This window comes from Lepidochelys olivacea (genome assembly GCF_965140295.1).
Source record: "Lepidochelys olivacea isolate rLepOli2 genome assembly, chromosome: 1".
Taxonomy (NCBI): domain Eukaryota; kingdom Metazoa; phylum Chordata; order Testudines; family Cheloniidae; genus Lepidochelys; species Lepidochelys olivacea.
In genome coordinates, this window is record NC_140411.1 from 44,147,617 (window position 1) to 44,164,838 (window position 17,222).

General features: G+C 43.9%; 1 protein-coding gene across 2 annotated transcripts in view; it reads right to left on the bottom strand.

The window, feature by feature from the left end:
• Window positions 1-17,222, bottom strand: part of MIPEP (mitochondrial intermediate peptidase) — a 134,479-nt gene that overhangs the window by 11,444 nt on the left and 105,813 nt on the right. For both annotated transcript variants that reach the window (XM_084624662.1, XM_084624661.1), the window contains 2 exons: window positions 12,026-12,147; window positions 9,465-9,538 (listed from right to left, as the gene is read on the bottom strand). In XM_084624662.1, the coding sequence (XP_084480788.1) occupies window positions 9,465-9,538; window positions 12,026-12,147 (196 nt within the window). The remainder of the gene's footprint in view (window positions 1-9,464; window positions 9,539-12,025; window positions 12,148-17,222) is intronic.

A 17,222-nucleotide genomic window follows, 5' to 3' on the forward strand; every position in this document is an offset into this window, starting at 1 on the left:
CCTTAACTGTGCATTTCTATATTTAAACACATTTGGATTTATTTTAAATTTAACCGTAATGCTGAATTTCCTGAAATTATAATGCTTCTTTCTGGAATAAATATACCATTTCAGGAATGAATTTTACCCTAAAATTACTGATACTTACTCTCAACCTCAACTCAACAGTAATATATTTTTGTCTGGAAATGTAAGCAAATAAAATTCTGTACTCCCACAACAGAAGAGAAAACGCATGTGCAGTTATGCACGGTTTCATGTGCTTCATCAACGGAAACATTTTGTTGGTTTCTTTATTCAAATAATATTTGAATCATATGGGCACACTGATAGAACTTTCAGCACAGGCTTTGGAACATTCCATGAGACTCCCTGGTCAACAAAATGCAAAAATGCATTCCAAGAAGTATCTGAAGGGATAATAAGTCGAAGTCAGTGTTCAAAAGTTATGTCTCCCCATACTATGTGATACTTAAAAATATAAATTCTGCTGGCTTGCATCCACTCCCTCCAGAATCTAAGACTGCAAGGCAGATTTGAAATTAGGTTACAAGATGTACCATAACTTTGATTCTTTAAGAGTGCTGTAAGAATGACAAGTTTAAAAGATCCAGAAACCTCCCAGAAGAAGAGACCTTCCATATCTGGAATATAAATAGACTAATTTATCTCATACATAGTGGTTTAATATACGAAGGTACTGGAGATACACGGCATAATGTTACAACAAGAGCAATGGAGTCAGGACTTGTGTATTCCATTTCCAACTCCATCACTGACTCGCCATGTGAAAATAGCCACATCTGTTTTTTCTATGTGTAAAATGGATATACCACTACTTAGCTACCTAACATTGCATGTTTTGAAGCTTAACGAATTTTTATGAATTAACAACAGTTTAAGAGCTTCAGATGAAAGGCATCACATAAATGTGAAGTCTATTATTAAGTACCTGGCTTGTGAGTTTCAGTACTGATGCAACCTTGTTCAGTGTGCATATAAGAAGGTTACTCACCTTGTGCAGTAACTGAGGTTCTTCGAGATGAGTGTCCCTGTCAGTGCTTCACTCCAGGTGTTGGTGTATCCCTGTGCCTTTGCTTGGAGAACTTTACAGCAGTGCCCGTATGAGTCACGCACACCCGGTGCCTGCCTTGAGTACCATTGGCAGTTAAAGTATTGTGCTTGCAACCTGGACGACTCAGTTTCTTCTCTACCGCAGAGCCTGAACCAAGCTCCGAAGTAGAGGGGAAGAGAGTGGGTAGTGGAGCACCCACAGGGACACCCATGTTGTACTTCACAAGGTGAGTAACCTTTTCTTCTTCGAGAGATGTCCCTGTGGGTGCTCTACTCCAGGTGACTGTAAAGCAGTGCCCTCTTAGGATGGTAGGGGCTTCAGAGTTGGTAAGATAACTGTGGATAGTAATGCTGGGCCAAGTCAGGTATCCGCTTTAGGGACTTGCGTAATAGCATAATGTCTGGCAAAGGTGTGTTCAGAGGCCCAAGTGGCAGCCTTGCATATGTCTATCAAGGCAACGTTATTTAGGAACGCTGTGGACGTTGATATAGATCTGGTTGAGCGTGCCCTGATTGCTGATGAGGGCTGGTGCTTTTTAATTGGTAGCATAGGCAAATGCATCCAGATATCCATTTAGAGAGTCTCTGCATGGATATGGATGCACCTCTGGATCGTTCTGCTATGGACACAGAGTTTTGGAGAAGCCTGAAATGGCTTGGTTCTGTCCAGGTAAAAAGCCAGTTCTCTTCTAACATCCAGCGTGTGCATCGTAGCTTTGAACGAGTTTGCATGCAGATTAGGGAAGAAAATTGGAAGCTGTATCGGTTCGTTAATGTGAAATGATGAATGTACATTGGGTAAAAATTTGGGATGGGTATGTAGCATAATTTTATCCTTAAAAAAGACCAGGAGTACTTGCAGCACCTTAGAGACTAACAAATTTATAAGAGCATAAGCTTTCGTGGGCTACAGCCCACTTCATCGGATGCATTGAATGGAACCCGCGAAAGCTTATGCTCTAATAAATTTGTTAGTCTCTAAGGTGCCACAAGTACTCCTGTTTTTTTTTTTGTTGCAGATATAGACTAACATGATTGCTACTCTGAAACCTTAAAAAAGATCGTATATGGTGGGTCTGCCATAAGCACCCCTTTTCCTCCCACACGTCTGACTGACGTGATAGCTTCTAGAAACGACACTTTCATGGACAAGTGCATAAGGAGCAGGTTGCTAGAGGTTCGAAAGGTTTCCGAGTAAGTGTCGTTAGTACCAGATTCAAGTCCCGAGGTATAGTGGGTGGTCTGATGTCAGGGTAGAGAGTTTATATGCCCTTGAGAAATCATTTGGTGATTGGGTGGGCAAAGATTGTAGTGTTGTCAATCTTTCAGTCAAAAGCGGTGATGGCCGCCAGGTGTACTTTCAATGAGCTGATGGAAAGACCCAATTGTTTTAGTTCTAAGATGTAGTCTAGGACCAATGGGAGAGGTGCAGATGTTGCATCAATTTGTTGGTGGTGCACCATGTTGTAAATCTCCTCCACGTACATAGGTGGGTGCTACAAGTAGAGTGCTTTCTGCTATGGACCTGGTCTGAACAGTTTAGCTCATCATGAGGAAGCCATGCCTTAAGATGTAGCATCTGCAAGTTGGGGTGCTGTAAGTGTCCATCCCACTGTGTCAGTAGCTTTGAGTGGAGGGGGAGTGTGATCGGGGAATGTGCTGACATGCACATCATGTAGGGATACCACAGTTGTCTTGGACACATGGGGGCTATTAGGATGACTCTGGCTTTGTTGGTCCTAATTTTCTGTATTGCCCTGGGAGCAATGGTATTGGTGGAAATCCATAGAAGAGGTCTGTATTCCCGCTGATTAGAAACAGGGCTCTCATGGATTGCTTCCCCAGACCCTCCCTGGCGCAAAATTTTTGACACTTCGTGTTGTGGGCAGTGGCAAATAGGTTGGTGCTTGGGTGACCCCGCTATTGGAATATGTGTTGGTTAGTACTGGCTTACTCAATTCCTATTTGCGGTCGTGGGGAAATAGTCTGCTGAGTTCGTCTGCCGTCGTCTCCTGACATTCAGGTAGGTATGAAGCTGAGATATGGATGTTGTGTTGAATACAGAGATTCCAAAGTTTGATGGCCTGGGTGCAAAGTGAATGAGATCTGGCTCCTCCTTGCCAGTTTATATAGAACATAGAGGCGATGTTGTCGGTTATGACCCTTACGTGCTGATTCTTTATGACCCTCAGGAAGTGGAGGAAGGTATTGTGGATGGTGCGGAGTTCTAGAAAGTTTATATGTGGGCTTGTATCCGTTGTGGATCATAGTCCCTGAGCTGTTTGACGTTGCATGTGTGCTCCCCACCCGATGAAGGAGGTGTCCATTGTGATCATCTGTGACGGAGGGTCTTGTGTGAATGGGATCCCGAAACACAGGTTGCATGGGTGGGTCCACCAATCTAACAAGTCCCTGACCGTGTGGGACATTGTTCTGTATACAGTTGCTAACAATCCTTGGAGGCAGCGCATGTGCAGGCATACGTACTTGACTACAAATGTGCATGCTGCCATGTGGCCCAAGAGTTGCAGACATTCGTGGACTGTGATTTGTGGACTGTGTTGCACTGTGGATATTACTGTCTGTATTGTGTTGAACCTGTCCTGTGGGAGCGACACCCTTGTGGTCTGGGAGTCGAGGTATTGTTGAGTCGATTGTATTGTTGATTTCTTCATATTTATTTGTAGGCCGACACTTTCAAAACAGTGGATCGCCGTTTGTGTGGAGTGCATGGCTTCTGACTGGCCTTTGTCTCTGTCGTTGATCATAAGGTCTCTGTTCTGCTGTGTATATGTGGGATATCTAGAGTGTTGATAAGGTTGATACGTGTACTGTCTGCTTCTCATAGCAGGCGTAGGGATGCAGAGGGACCAGAGTGTGGCTCGGGAATCCTTCACTGTGTGCAGCACATCGTAGGTTTTGGCTGCGATTTCTCTCCATCAAAAGGGAGGTCCTCAACTGTGTTCTGGATCTCCTGTGGAAATACTGATGAATTGAACCACGAGGCCTGTTGCATGACAACAGCTGTGGCAGGGGACCTGGCTACAGTGTCAGCCACATCCAAAGAGGCCTGTAGATCCGTATGTGCAATGTTTTGTCCTTCAGAGACCAGGGATTTAAATTGTTGTCTCTTGTCTTCAGGAATGTCAGTTAAGTCCATAAATTTCCCGTAATTCTTGGGGTCATATTTGGCTAATAATGCCGCATAATTTGACACTCTGAATTGAAATGTGGAAGCTGTGAACACTCTGCAGCCAAAGAGGTCCAGCCTCTTGTTTTCCTTATCAGAGGGGCGGGAACAAAAATGCTGCTGTTTTCCCTTTTGATTGGCTGCTTCCACAACCAGCAAGTTGGGAGCTGGGTGTGTGAATAAGAATTCAGAACCCTTGGAGGGGACATAGTATTTGCGGTCCACCCTTTTACAAGTTGGCAGAATTGTGGCCAGAATTTGCCACACTGTTTTTGCAGGTTCCATGGTAGCCGCATTGTTCGGTAGTGCTATCTTTGAAGAGGAAGAAGGTTGTAGAACGTCTGTCAGCTCATGCTGAGTTTCTGACACTTCCTTGAGGGCAATTTTAAGCTCATTAGCCACTCTTTTGAATAGATCTTGAGAAAAGTCGTCCACCATGGTTGGTGGTGGCGGCATAATTGCCTCGTCCGGCAAGGAGGAGGAATTATTACTGGGTGGCAAGGTGTCAGGAGCAGCATCCTCTTCCTGCTCTGCCATTGGCTCCTCCAGTGTGTCCCACTGACTCCGGGGGGGGGGGGGGAGAGTCTGCCTATGTCCCTGCGTGGGCTAGGATGTCTGCTATAGTGTCATGTATAGGACTCCCATGACTCCGATATGGCCAGTGAGCTGGGTAAAGCACAGGTGGCCCCATCCATGGGTGGCTATACCAAGGAGGCATATCGCGCCTGTATGAGGACCGTGATCTCGATGCTTCAGTGCCAACCGGTGTCCTGACTGGGGAAGAGTGGCGAGGGGAGAATTGTCCTTCCACTGTGTCCTCTTCATCACTGCAGAACTGTGCTGGAATGGGTGACAGATGCTGGTGTGGTACCCATGGCCTCGGTGATACACTGGTACCAAAGAGAGGAAACTGAGGAGTAGAGGAGACCAACAAATCCCTGCGGGGCAGGAAGTGGCGTGGTCCCAATAGTGTCGGTGCCACAGGGTGTGGTGGTGATTTGCGCTGGTGGTGCGGTGAGCTGGGTAGGTGTCAGTGTCGCTAGTGTTGGAACTGTGGTTTTAGCGGTGCTGGACTGTGGCGCCGGGACAGGAGCAATTGTTGGTGCCACCTCCTTAGAAGGTGCCGACGGTGCCATAGTAGAGGCAGGCAACTTAAAGCCGTTAGCCTTGGCACCGGAGTGGTGGGTGCCAGCAGCCACCTTGCAGACAGTGCCTGAAGTGCCCGAAGTATCATAGATGCTGAGTCGCGGTACCGTCGGCATCGATGACAGCGATCTCGTCGGCGACCGTTTTTTGTTGTCTGCTCTCTTTGGGATGGGGAGGATGACCATTTCTTGGCTGGTCCTTTGGATTTTGGGGACCTCGGTGATGAGGGAACTGGAGACCCATGCAGGTCAGAGGCTGGTCTCAAGGACTTCTTCATTAAAATGAGCTTAAGCCTCTGGTCCTTGTCCCTTCGTGCCCTTGTCATAAATATAAAGGGAAGGGTAAACACCTTTAAAATCCCTCCTAGCCAGAGGAAAAACCCTCTCACCTATAAAGGGTTAAGAAGCTAGGATAACCTCGCTGGCACCTGACCAAAATGACCAATGAGGAGTCAAGATACTTTCAAAGCTGGAGGGGGGGAGAAACAAAGGGTCTCTCCGTCTGTGTGATGCATTTGCCGGGAATAGAAAGGAATGGAATCTTAGAACTTAGTAAGTAATCTAGTTAGATATGCGTTAGATTCTGTTTGTTTAAATGGCTGAGAAAATAGGTTGTGCTGAATGGAATGGATATTCCTGTTTTTGTGTCTTTTTGTAACTTAAGGTTTTGCCTAGAGGGATTCTCTATGTTTTGAATCTAATTACCCTGTAAGGTATTTACCATCCTGATTTTACAGAGGTGATTCTTTTACTTTTTCTTCAATTAAAATTCTTCTTTTAAGAACCTGATTGCTTTTTTCATTGTTCTTAAAATCCAAGGGTTTGGGTCTGTGTTCACCTATGTAAATTGGTGAGGATTTTTATCAAGCCTTCCCCAGGAAAGAGTGTAGGGTTTGGGGAGGATTTTTGGGGGAAAAGATGTTTCCAAGCGGGCTCTTTCCCGGTTATATAGCTGTTAGACGCTTGGTGGTGGCAACAATAAAGTACAAGGGAAAAAGGAAAACAGTTTGTACCTTGGGGAAGTTTTAACCTAAGCCGGTAAAAATAAGCTTAGGAGGTTTTCATGCAGGTCCCCACATCCGTACCCTAGAGTTCAGAGTGGAGAAGGAACCCTCACAGCTCTAGTTTTCAATTTGCTACAATGGGCACATTTCTTGGGAACATGGGATTCACTCAGACAGCGGACACATTGAGTGTGTCCATCAGACACCGGCATCGCCTTTCTGCACGTAGTGCACCGCTTAAAGCCCGGTGAACCCGGTATTATGTGCTAATGTACTCATTGCTTTTTTTGCCTCTGTCTTCACAAACAAGGTCAGCTCCCAGACTACTGCACTGAGCAGCACAGTATGGGGAAGAGGTGACCAGCCCTCTGTGGAGAAAGAAGTGGTTCGGGACTATTTAGAAAAGCTGGACGAGCACAAGTCCATGGGGCCGGATGCGCTGCATCCAAGAGTGCTAAAGGAGTTTGTGGATGTGATTGCAGAGCCATTGGCCATTATCTTTGAAAACTCATGGTGATTGGCGGAGGTACCGGACGACTGGAAAAAGACTAATGTAGTGCCCATTTTAAAAAAGGGAAGGAGGCGGATCTGGGGAACTACAGGCAGTCAGCCTCACCTCCGTCCCTGGAAAAATCATGGAGCAAGTCCTCAAGGAATCAACATTGAAGCACTTAGAGGAGGGGAAAGTGATCAGGAACAGTCAGCATGGATTCACCAAGGGCAAGTCATGCCTGACTAACCTAATTGCCTTCTATGATGAAATAATTGGCTCTGTGGATGAGGGGAAAGCTGTGGAAGTGTTATTCCTTGACGACAGCAAAGCTTTTGATACGGTCTCCCATGGTATTCTTGCCAGCAAGTTAAAGTATGGGCTGGATGAATGGACTATAAGGTGGGTAGAAAGCTGGCTAGATCGTCAGGCTCAATGGGTAGTGATCAATGGCTCCATGTCTAGTTGGCAGCTGGTATCAAGTGGAGTGCCCCAAGGGTCAGTCCTAGGGCCGGTTTTGTTCAATATCTTCATTAATGATCTGGAGGATGGCGTGGATTGCACCCTCAGCAAGTTTGTGGATGACACTAAACTCGGAGGAGTGGTAGATACGCTGGAGGGTAGGGATAGGATACAGAGGTCCCTAGACAATTTAGAGGATTGAGCTAAAAGAAATCTTATGAGCTTCAACAAGGACAAGTGCAGAGTCCTGCACTTAGCATGAAAGAATCCTATGCACTGCTACAGAATAGAGACCGAGTGGCTAGGCAGCAGTTCTGCAGAAAAGGACCTAGGGGTGACAGTGGACGAGAAGCTGGATATGAGTCAACAGTGTGCCCTTGTTGCCAAGAAGGCTAAAGACATTTTGAGCTGTACAAGTAGGAGCACAGCCAGCAGATCGAGGGACGTGATCGTTCCCCTCTAGTTGACATTGGTGAGGCCTCATCTGGAGTACTGTGTCCCGTTTTGGGCCCCACACTACAAGTAGGATGTGGAAAAATTGGAAAGTGTCCAGCAGAGGGCAACAAAAATGTTTAGGGGGCTGGAGCACATGACTTATGAGGAGAGGCTGCGGGGACTGGGATTATTTAATCTGCGGAAGAGAAGAATGAGGGGGGATTTGATAGCTACTTTCAACTACCTTAAATGGGGTTCCAAAGAGGATGGCTCTAGACTGTCCTCAGTGGCAGCAGATGACAGAACAAGGAGTAATGGTCTCAAGTTGCAGTGCCGATGGTGAAGCACTGGAATGCGTTACCTAGGGAGTTGGTGGAATCTCCTTCCTTAGAGGTTTTTAAGGTCAGGCTTGACAAAGTCCTGGATGGGATGATTTGGTTGGGGATTGGTCCTGCTTTGAGCAGGGGGTTGACTAGATGACCTCCTGAGGTCCCTTCCAACCTGATATTCTATGATTATCACTGAACTAAACTATGGAGCAAATAAGAATTTGGTGTTTTTTTTTAAACAGGAACTAAGTTAATAAATGAAACTTGACGACTAGAAAGACTACTAAAACAGACTATGTAACTTATCTGAAAAAAACTACAGGTTTGAACTGGACTGAGGAGCTCCATCTTAGGCCAGGGATGATTGAGAAGGAACTGAGGAGTCTGGGTCGCGCAGGTGATACTTCAACTGCCAACGGCGCACGAGGCATGCACTGTGCGTGCACGACCTGTACAGGCACTGCTGTAAAATTCTCCAAGCGGAAGTGCACCTGGAGTCGAGTACTCACAGGGACATCTCTCAAAGAAGAAAAGGCTGTTCCAAAGAAAATTATTTCCTCTGGTCATATAAATACATACAGATTTCAAGAGTCAGAGCAAAGACTATCTGAAAATTATTTCAACCACATTTACCTTAATTTTTCAAAATCAATACTCATTTTTCCAATTGATATGAGACTTGATTTAAGAATGCAGTTTACATTCTTGTCTGCACCAAAAGGAATAAATACGAAAAGAGGGTTCTAAGAGGGATACTGATCAAAACCAAATTTTGTTACAATCTTCAACCTCCATTTATACTGAGAGTGCATTATCAAAGTGCTAACACTACCTGAACTGCTTTGGTGCTATCAAAGTGACACTGGACAAAAGATTTCCTATTTCTACATCAGCAATATTTGGAATTATGGCCTTTCAGTTAACATATAGGTAAAAATTAGTAAAACAAACTTTAAAAAAAAAAAAGATGGTGTCTCTCTCCTTTTTCAGTGCATCTGACTGGTACCTTTGAATTCTATGGACCACTTTGAAAAAGGGATTTCTTTCCAACACCTTATTCCCCTGCTCTTTGGATCGCAACATATTTCATTCTTGGTATTACCAGATCTAGTCTGTTAAGTTAGGTAAATCTACTCTACACAACCAAAGTTTTCATAGGATTTATTAAAGGGGATAAATATAAAGGACTGGATAGGGAAATATTGTTAAATTATTTATTGCTATCAAATCGCAAACACTGATATTTTCCAAAAGGTATATAACAACAATGGGGAAAGAGGGCGGAACAGGGGGAGGAAGGTCACAGAAATAAAACAATCTTCCTTTTTCTTTTACCTTGAACCATGAGCATGGGCTCTTTTCCACCACCATGTGCCAGCATCTCTCTGCGATAACGCTCACCCATTGCCCTGAAGGAAACGACAGATAATATTACAGCCACCTGCATACACAACCTGTCTAGCTTTCAGTCACACTTGTCTCTGGTTTCTTTACAGAACAGACACAGCTATAGATCTAATAAAACCTGCCATCTTTAGACAATGGCTGCCTTCATCATATACTGATTAGAGAAATGCACACTATTTAAAATTATACAAGAACTAAGCTAGATAGATTTAATATTTACAAAAACTATGTTGTTTTTATGCAATATTCTACTTTGCAAAGAACTTGTTAGTCTTCACTGTTGTAAGGGGGGAAATTAATAGGTCTCTGATATAACTGCTTAGAACATTTAGCTAAGGTGTAAGAACAGTTTGGAATTTGTCATTTGCCAATATAGCCAAAGAAGAATAACATGACATAAGACTTTAAAATTTAAAAAGCCAATTTGTCAAAATAATACAAATAAGAGCTAATGATTCCATTTCTACTGTGGATGTTCTTCTTTACCTGTATGCAATATCCCACTTCTGCATTGTCAAGGGGCGACTGATCCCTTTCAGGGGGATCAGAACCCAGTCTGCCCACCACTGCCTTCTGAAGGCCCACCTGGGAGTAACTGACTGCCCTGTGGTTACTTAAAGAAAACGAACACTGGACCTAATTAAAAGGTTATGTGATCTTAGTTAAGCTAGGGAGAAAGTGCTTCTAGACAGAATGCTATCACAGAGAGAGGGTATGCTCCTTGGACGCTCCCAGGACAGCTCACTGGGGTAATGAGCCGAGAAGGTATACTCCGCTCCTCGAGAGGGGAGATCTCAACAATGAGACCTACAGTTGCCAGGCCACCATGAAAGCCTGGTCCCAGCAAACAAATCTCCCAAATGGTGGCAGGAAACCCTGTGTGTCAAGAAATATGGGCTCTTCTCGAGAACAGCTACAATTGGCAGGTCTCCACAGACACCTAGCACTAGGGAAGGATTCTCTCTAGGTAGTGGCAAGAGACTCCAGGAAAGTCTTGTAAAGGGCCCTGGACAGAGGCGAGCAGTGGACTCAGGTGGAACAAATAAGCTAAGATTGTGCTGAGAGTCAGACACAGGGATAAAGGTTTTGCTTATATTTTGTGCTGACCTTTTCTGTTATTAAATGAGACTTTCCAAGGACCAGAAATGGTCACTAGCTCTGATATAAGAAGAGCTCTGTGTGACTCAAATCTTGTCTCTCTCACCAATAGAAGTTGGTCCAATAAAAGATATTACCTCACCCACTTTGTGTCTGTAATATCCTGGGACCGACATGGCTACAACTACACTGCTATGTCTTCTAGTTACATTTAAATATCAGCTCTCTAAATGCATCAGGAAATGCTATTGCTTATTGCCACCCAGTATCATACATCCTGAACAAATACTGAAGAACCTCCTTGTTTTAGGAAATCACTATGTGAATGTTAAATAGTTTTGGCCCAAAACTAAAAAAGATGTCAAAATGGATGATGAAGTGCTAAAAGGTACTCTCTCAATTGTAGTGAGATTTTCATAGCTCACAAAGTGTTCAAAGTTTGTGCTACCTCAGTACAAATAAGCAATACCCCCCCAGTGTAGTCTGTCTAGGTAAGCTGGACATTTCATCCAAAAAGCAAAAAAGTTAGATTCTCTGCTATCAGCCAAACTAAGGCCAACGGTTTCAAATACGGGTATCTAAATTTGAACATGTGAATTTATTTGCTTATAGGCTGTTATTAAATATATTTCTTTATGGTCGCACCTACAGTGTGGTAGGTGCTTCCCAAATATTCAGTATTTGCTCCATGGAGCTCACACTGTAAGGAGACAGACAAGTAGAAAGAGGCTAAGAGAAGCAGAATAGGCAAGTATGTACAAATCAGCTTGACTGATTGTAAGAAGCAGGACAAAACTGGTCTTCAAGAGTGATTTTGATGTGGACAGGGTAAGAAGTCTTGCAGATGAGCTCAGGGAGGCTGCGTCATGCACAGGATACTGCACAGAAGAAGGCATGGAGGAGACTGGACAAGAAACTGATAAACAAGCAGATAAAGCTATGTATACTAGCAAAGCAGAGGGATGCAATGCAAAGCTTGAAAAGGGAAGATAACTAGGCAGAGCTATGTGGAGCTTTGAAGGTGATGACAAGAAGCTTGTTTAATACTGACAGCTTCTTCTAGTTCAAATGGAAGTTACAGGTATTTAACACTTTTGAAAATCAGGCTCTTTAATTAGATGACTACATATGGATTTTGGTGCCTCCCACTTGGCACCTACATTTTAAAATACTGATGCTGTATTCTTTGCATCAGTGAACATGTCCTACAATGTGCCTTATCATCTGTGGTTATGTTATATTTTGCTATGTTTTTAAAATCAACATATTTAGAAAAAACCATTAAAATTACATAAAAAATAAAAATGTTGCTACAGGTACAACAAGCAAGTTTTCTGCTTCCCAGAGTTAGCACGCCATTCAGTTCTACTTCATGCACTGTCTCTTTTTACCTGTCAAATGGGTTTTTCACAAAACACTGTTTCCATACCATGGAGGCAATGGCCCTGGACATGAGGTAGGAGTAGTACTTGGCACCGTATCCCACAAGATGGCTAAATCTCAGTTGCCAGGCCTATAGGGAAAAGAAAACAGAAGGGAAAACCACATCACTTATATCCTTCCAATTATTTTGAGAACTTTTTATCAAAGATTGCAAGAGTTATATACTGAATTGGTTCATAAACACAGCAATATATTACAATGGCAGAAATCTGACCGTATTAAGGAGAAACAATGAAAGAAAAACTAATGTGTAGAACCTCATTCTAATAAATGTTTTCTGAGCTGAAGACTACATTTTTCCTATGCTAATCATTATAATTAATATTATGAGTAAACAGAATCAAAGGCACAGAAGACCGTAACAAGTAAAAAATTCAGACATTTAATAATATTCACATTGTTTCTATTTGGTGTTAAAAGAAAACCATAATTCACTTGTTACAATTAACACCACATTTTCCACATGCATAATTAAAGTGTCACACCTGAAAAAGTTAAATCCATGAGCTTTTGCCAAAAATAAAATTATAGTAGAGACTTGTATATGTAAAATACAGCCTCCCACATGCCAAAGTACAGCTCAGAGGTAGATGAATTACCATCCACGTGACATACCATTGTTCACAGATTTGCTCATATATTTATAGCAGATTGTAATTATTTGGTTATTTGTCTATAAATTGTTACTTAGTTTTATGACTCATTCCAGTGTTGCTAGACTCCTCTCTTTTAATTAAATAGAGTACTTTCCTATTTGGCTCCATTTCTTTACCTTGGAAAATTGAAATTATCAGCTCTACTCTCTTTGAAACATGGTTCTCAGATTTCCCCTGCCTGTAATGTGAAAAGAGGAGTAGAACTAAATTGAAAATACATACGGTTTCCCTGCAGTCTTATATGCCTCTTTAATGTAAGATAGCTCTATCTAGCAATGGATCAACAAGAAACCTCTTCTCCCTTCTTGGCTCCTTCTCAGGAAACGAAGAGGGAGTCAATTCAAAGATGTCATTTGTCCTGTTCAAACAGGATCAGAGCACTATGATAGTCATAGAAGTGTAGGAGTGGATGGGATCTCTATAGGTCATCTAGTCCAGTGCCCTGCACACAAGATAGTACTACATAACAACTAGGCCATTCCTGAAGGTATTTGTCTAACCTGTTCTTAAAAACCTCCAAAGACAGAGATTCCACAACCTTCCTAGGCAATTTGTTCTAGTGCTTAACTACCCTGATAGATAGGAAGTTTTTCCTAATGTCTAACCTAAACTGCCCTTGCTGCAATTTAAACCCATTGTTTCTTGCCCGACCCTCAGAAGTTAAGAACAACAATTTTTTACCTTCTTCCTTGTAAACCCTTTTATTTACTTGAAAACTGTTGTCTCCCCCTTGGTCCTCTCTTCTCCAGACTAAACAAACTCAGTATTTTCAATCTTTCCTCATGGGTCATGTTTTCTAGAACTTTACATCATTTTTGCTGCTCTTCTCTGGACTTTCTCCAATTTGTCCACATCTTTCCTGAAATGTGGCACCCAGAACTGGACACAATATCAGTGCGGAGTACAGTGGAAGAATTATTTCTCGTGTCTTGCTTACAACACTCATGGTGATACATCCTAGAATGATGATAGCTTTCTTTTGGCGCAACAGTGTTACACTCATATTTAGCTTGAGATCCCCTATAACCCCAAGATCCCTTCCTAGGCAGTCATTTTCCATTTTGTAGGTGTGCAATTGATTGTTCTTTCTTAAGTGGAGTACTTCGTATTTGTCCAAGTACTTTGTATTTCATCTTATTTACTTGAGACTATTACTCCAGTTTGTGCAGATAGGATTAAAATTCAAAACAACCCTCTAAAGCACTTGCAACCCCTCCCAGGTTTGTATTTTCCACAAACTTTGTAAGTGTACTCTCTGCATGTGGGGGAGGTGGGGCCGAAGCTTTCACCATGTGGGAGGGGGCTGGGGCAGAGGGTTGGGGTGGGCTCTGGGGTGGGACTACGGATGAGGGGTTCAGTGTGCAGGAGGAGGCTCAGGGTTGGGGCAGAGGTTGAGGGCTCCGGGGTGGGGCTGGGGATGAGGGGTTTGAGGTGCAGGCTGTCCCGGGGCTATGGTGGGGAGAGAGGACTCCCCCCAGCTCTCTCCCTACAGCAGCACCTGGGCTGGGAAGGAGGGAGGGAGAGGCACCTCTCCCTGTCACAGCAGCTCTGGGGCCATGGGATAGGTGCCTCTCCCCTGGCCGCTGCAGGTTTGGGGGAGGGGTGCCTCTCCCCTGGACGCAGCAGGTTCAGGCCGGGCTGGGTTGGGGTGCCTCTCCCGCCGCCCTGGTGGGTCCGGGCTAGGGATGGAGGGGGGTGCTTCTCTCCTGGCTGCTGCAGGTTCAGGGCTGGGGGAGAGGCATCTCTCCCCGCCGCAGCCCTGAGCGCCTGCATGGCCCTTAATAGGCTACTGCGCAGCCTTAGAGGGAACTTAGCTGTTTTCCCTCCTACTGTTCCTTAGGATCGTGAATGCTATCCTTTCATGATCATTGTCACCCAAGCTGCCTTTCAATTTCAAATTCTCAACCAGTTCCTCCCTATTGGTCAATATCAAATCTAGAACAGCCTCTCCCCTAGTTGCTTTCTTCACCTTTTGAAATAAAAATGGTCTCCAATGCATTCCAAGAACTTGTTGGATAATCTGTGTCTTGCTGTATTATCTTCCCAACAGATGTCTGGGTAGGTGAAGTCCTCCATCATTACCAAGCCCTGTGTTTTGGATGATTGTGTTAATAACGTCTAGGGAATGCAACATCCTCTCTTGTTTTGGATGTTCTGACAGAAAGAAGGGTTAACTCTTGGTTAACATGGAAAGGAGAAATCTCCTGTTAGGGAGGAACCTGGGGACTATGTTAAAAGCTGCTTTGTCCTATGGTGGCCTTGTGAAAAATAAGAAAACATTACCTAGAACACAGGGCAGCTAATTTCTCTATGAGCCTTGCCAAGGTTAAGGCTACAAGAAATCCTGTTTTGTATACAAGTAGCTTTAGGGACACAAAATGTATCAAGGTAGAAGGGATGCATTAGGAGGTACTTGGACTCAAGATTAAGGGACTAATTCCTCTCACAGCAATTACCCCATTGATTTCAATGTAGTTAAATCTGGTGTAAAGAGAATAATAAATCATCCCCCGAGGCTCCAGGTGCTGGATCCTGATCATCATATTGGAGAGGGACCTGAGAAAGCTGGAAACCAGGGGATGACACCCCACTAGGAATCTTTCTATTTCACCTCTGGTGGCACTGATTCTAAACGGATGTGGTTACTGTGTGCTAACATCCTTGAATTTTAGCCTACTGGTGAGCCTATAAGCCCCAAGTTGGACCCTGGAATCAGTCACTCCTCACCCTGGGACCTACATCACCGGTGACCATACTTATTCTGGTTCTGACAAGGGAATCCTTCTGCACAATTGCAACTGTTCATCCAACAAGATGTAGGCTATTGGAGGATTTGCAAGCCTTGATTCTATTGTAGTTGAACTGAGGGAAGTAAGAAGTTGGAACAGAGGCTGGTCCAGGGTACTGTACAGAAGGCCACAAGCATTTGCATCACTAAGAGGGCAGACAGACCCTGCAGACACTGAGACTGTGTGGTGGGTAAAATCATTTCCATTCTGTCAGCAGATGGTCTGACTATCCCTTCCAGTACAAAATATTGCGGCTAGGTGGCATATGCAAGGAAGGCTAACAAGGAAGTCTGAGAGGGAAAAGTCCCAGGACCTATCTGAGTGGACCTCTGGCAGAGGAAGTGCTTGATTAACCATTTGTCGAAGTAGGGCAAGACCTGGATCCCCTGGACCTTGAGGGAAGTTGTCACAAATTCATGAATAAATTCTGTGGATCATTCCCCAAGTGGCAGTTTTTCCCAGAAAAAGTTCTGGGAAAAGAATATTTACTGCATGTTTTTTCCCAAACTTTGGTCACCATTTTATCCAAACTAATCAGGAGGGGAAAGGCTTTCACCCGAATGGATCTTTCGGAGAAGTACTCTTTGTATGTGACTAGTTCAGGAAGGGAGCACTGAAGTCTATGACTTGCTTGGTATTGCCAAAAAGCACTGGAATCTGAATCCAATAGTTTTCCATCTTCTGATTGTTGTGACGGAGGAAACTCACGTCTTTCTTGGATATTCATCATTTTTAAAGCAATGAGAAGAGATGGAATTGCTGTATAAAATGGTGGAAAATGGACAGAGACCTACCTTTTGCTATTGTCTTTCTGGAAGGCAACAGTGAAGAATCTTCTGAGGTGTCCTTTCTCACTCTCACCTTCTTGCTTTTGAGAGAGATGGCAATTCAATCCTGAGGACAAGTGTAATCCAGAGTTGACCAGCTTCCTTTGGGCCACTGAGAGGCACCCTTGGAAGGGAGGCTCATATAAGGACAGGTTTCAGAGTAACAGCCGTGTTAGTCTGTATTCGCAAAAAGAAAAGGAGTACTTGTGGCACCTTAGAGACTAACCAATTTATTTGAGCATAAGCTTTCGTGAGCTACAGCTCACTTCATCAGATGCATACTGTGGAAAATACAGAAGATGTTTTTATACACACAGACCATGAAAAAATGGGTGTTTAACACTACAAAAGGTTTTCTCTCCCCCCACCCCACTCTCCTGCTGGTAATAGCTTATCTAAAGTGATCACTCTCCTTACAATGTGTATGATAATCAAGGTGGGCCATTTCCAGCACAAATCCAGGGTTTAACAAGAACGTCTGAGGAACAGTGGGGGGCGGCGAAGGAATAAACAAGGGGAAATAGGTTACTTTTTATAATGAATCAACCATTCCCAGTCTCTATTCATGACTTCTGGGAACTCTTCTGGCTCTATCAATCTGTTTCTTCACTTCCGCAGGTGGGTATTGTAGTTGTAAGAATGCTTGATAGAGATCTTGTAGGTGTTTGTCTCTGTCTGAGGGGTTGGAGCAAATGCGGTTGTATTGCAGAGCTTGGCTGTAGACGATGGATCATGTGGTGTGGTCAGGGTGAAAGCTGGAGGCATGTAGGTAGGAATAGCGGTCAGTAGGTTTCTGGTATAGGGTGGTGTTTATGTGACCATCGTTTATTAGCACTGTAGCGTCCAGGAAGTGGATCTCTTGTGTGGACTGGA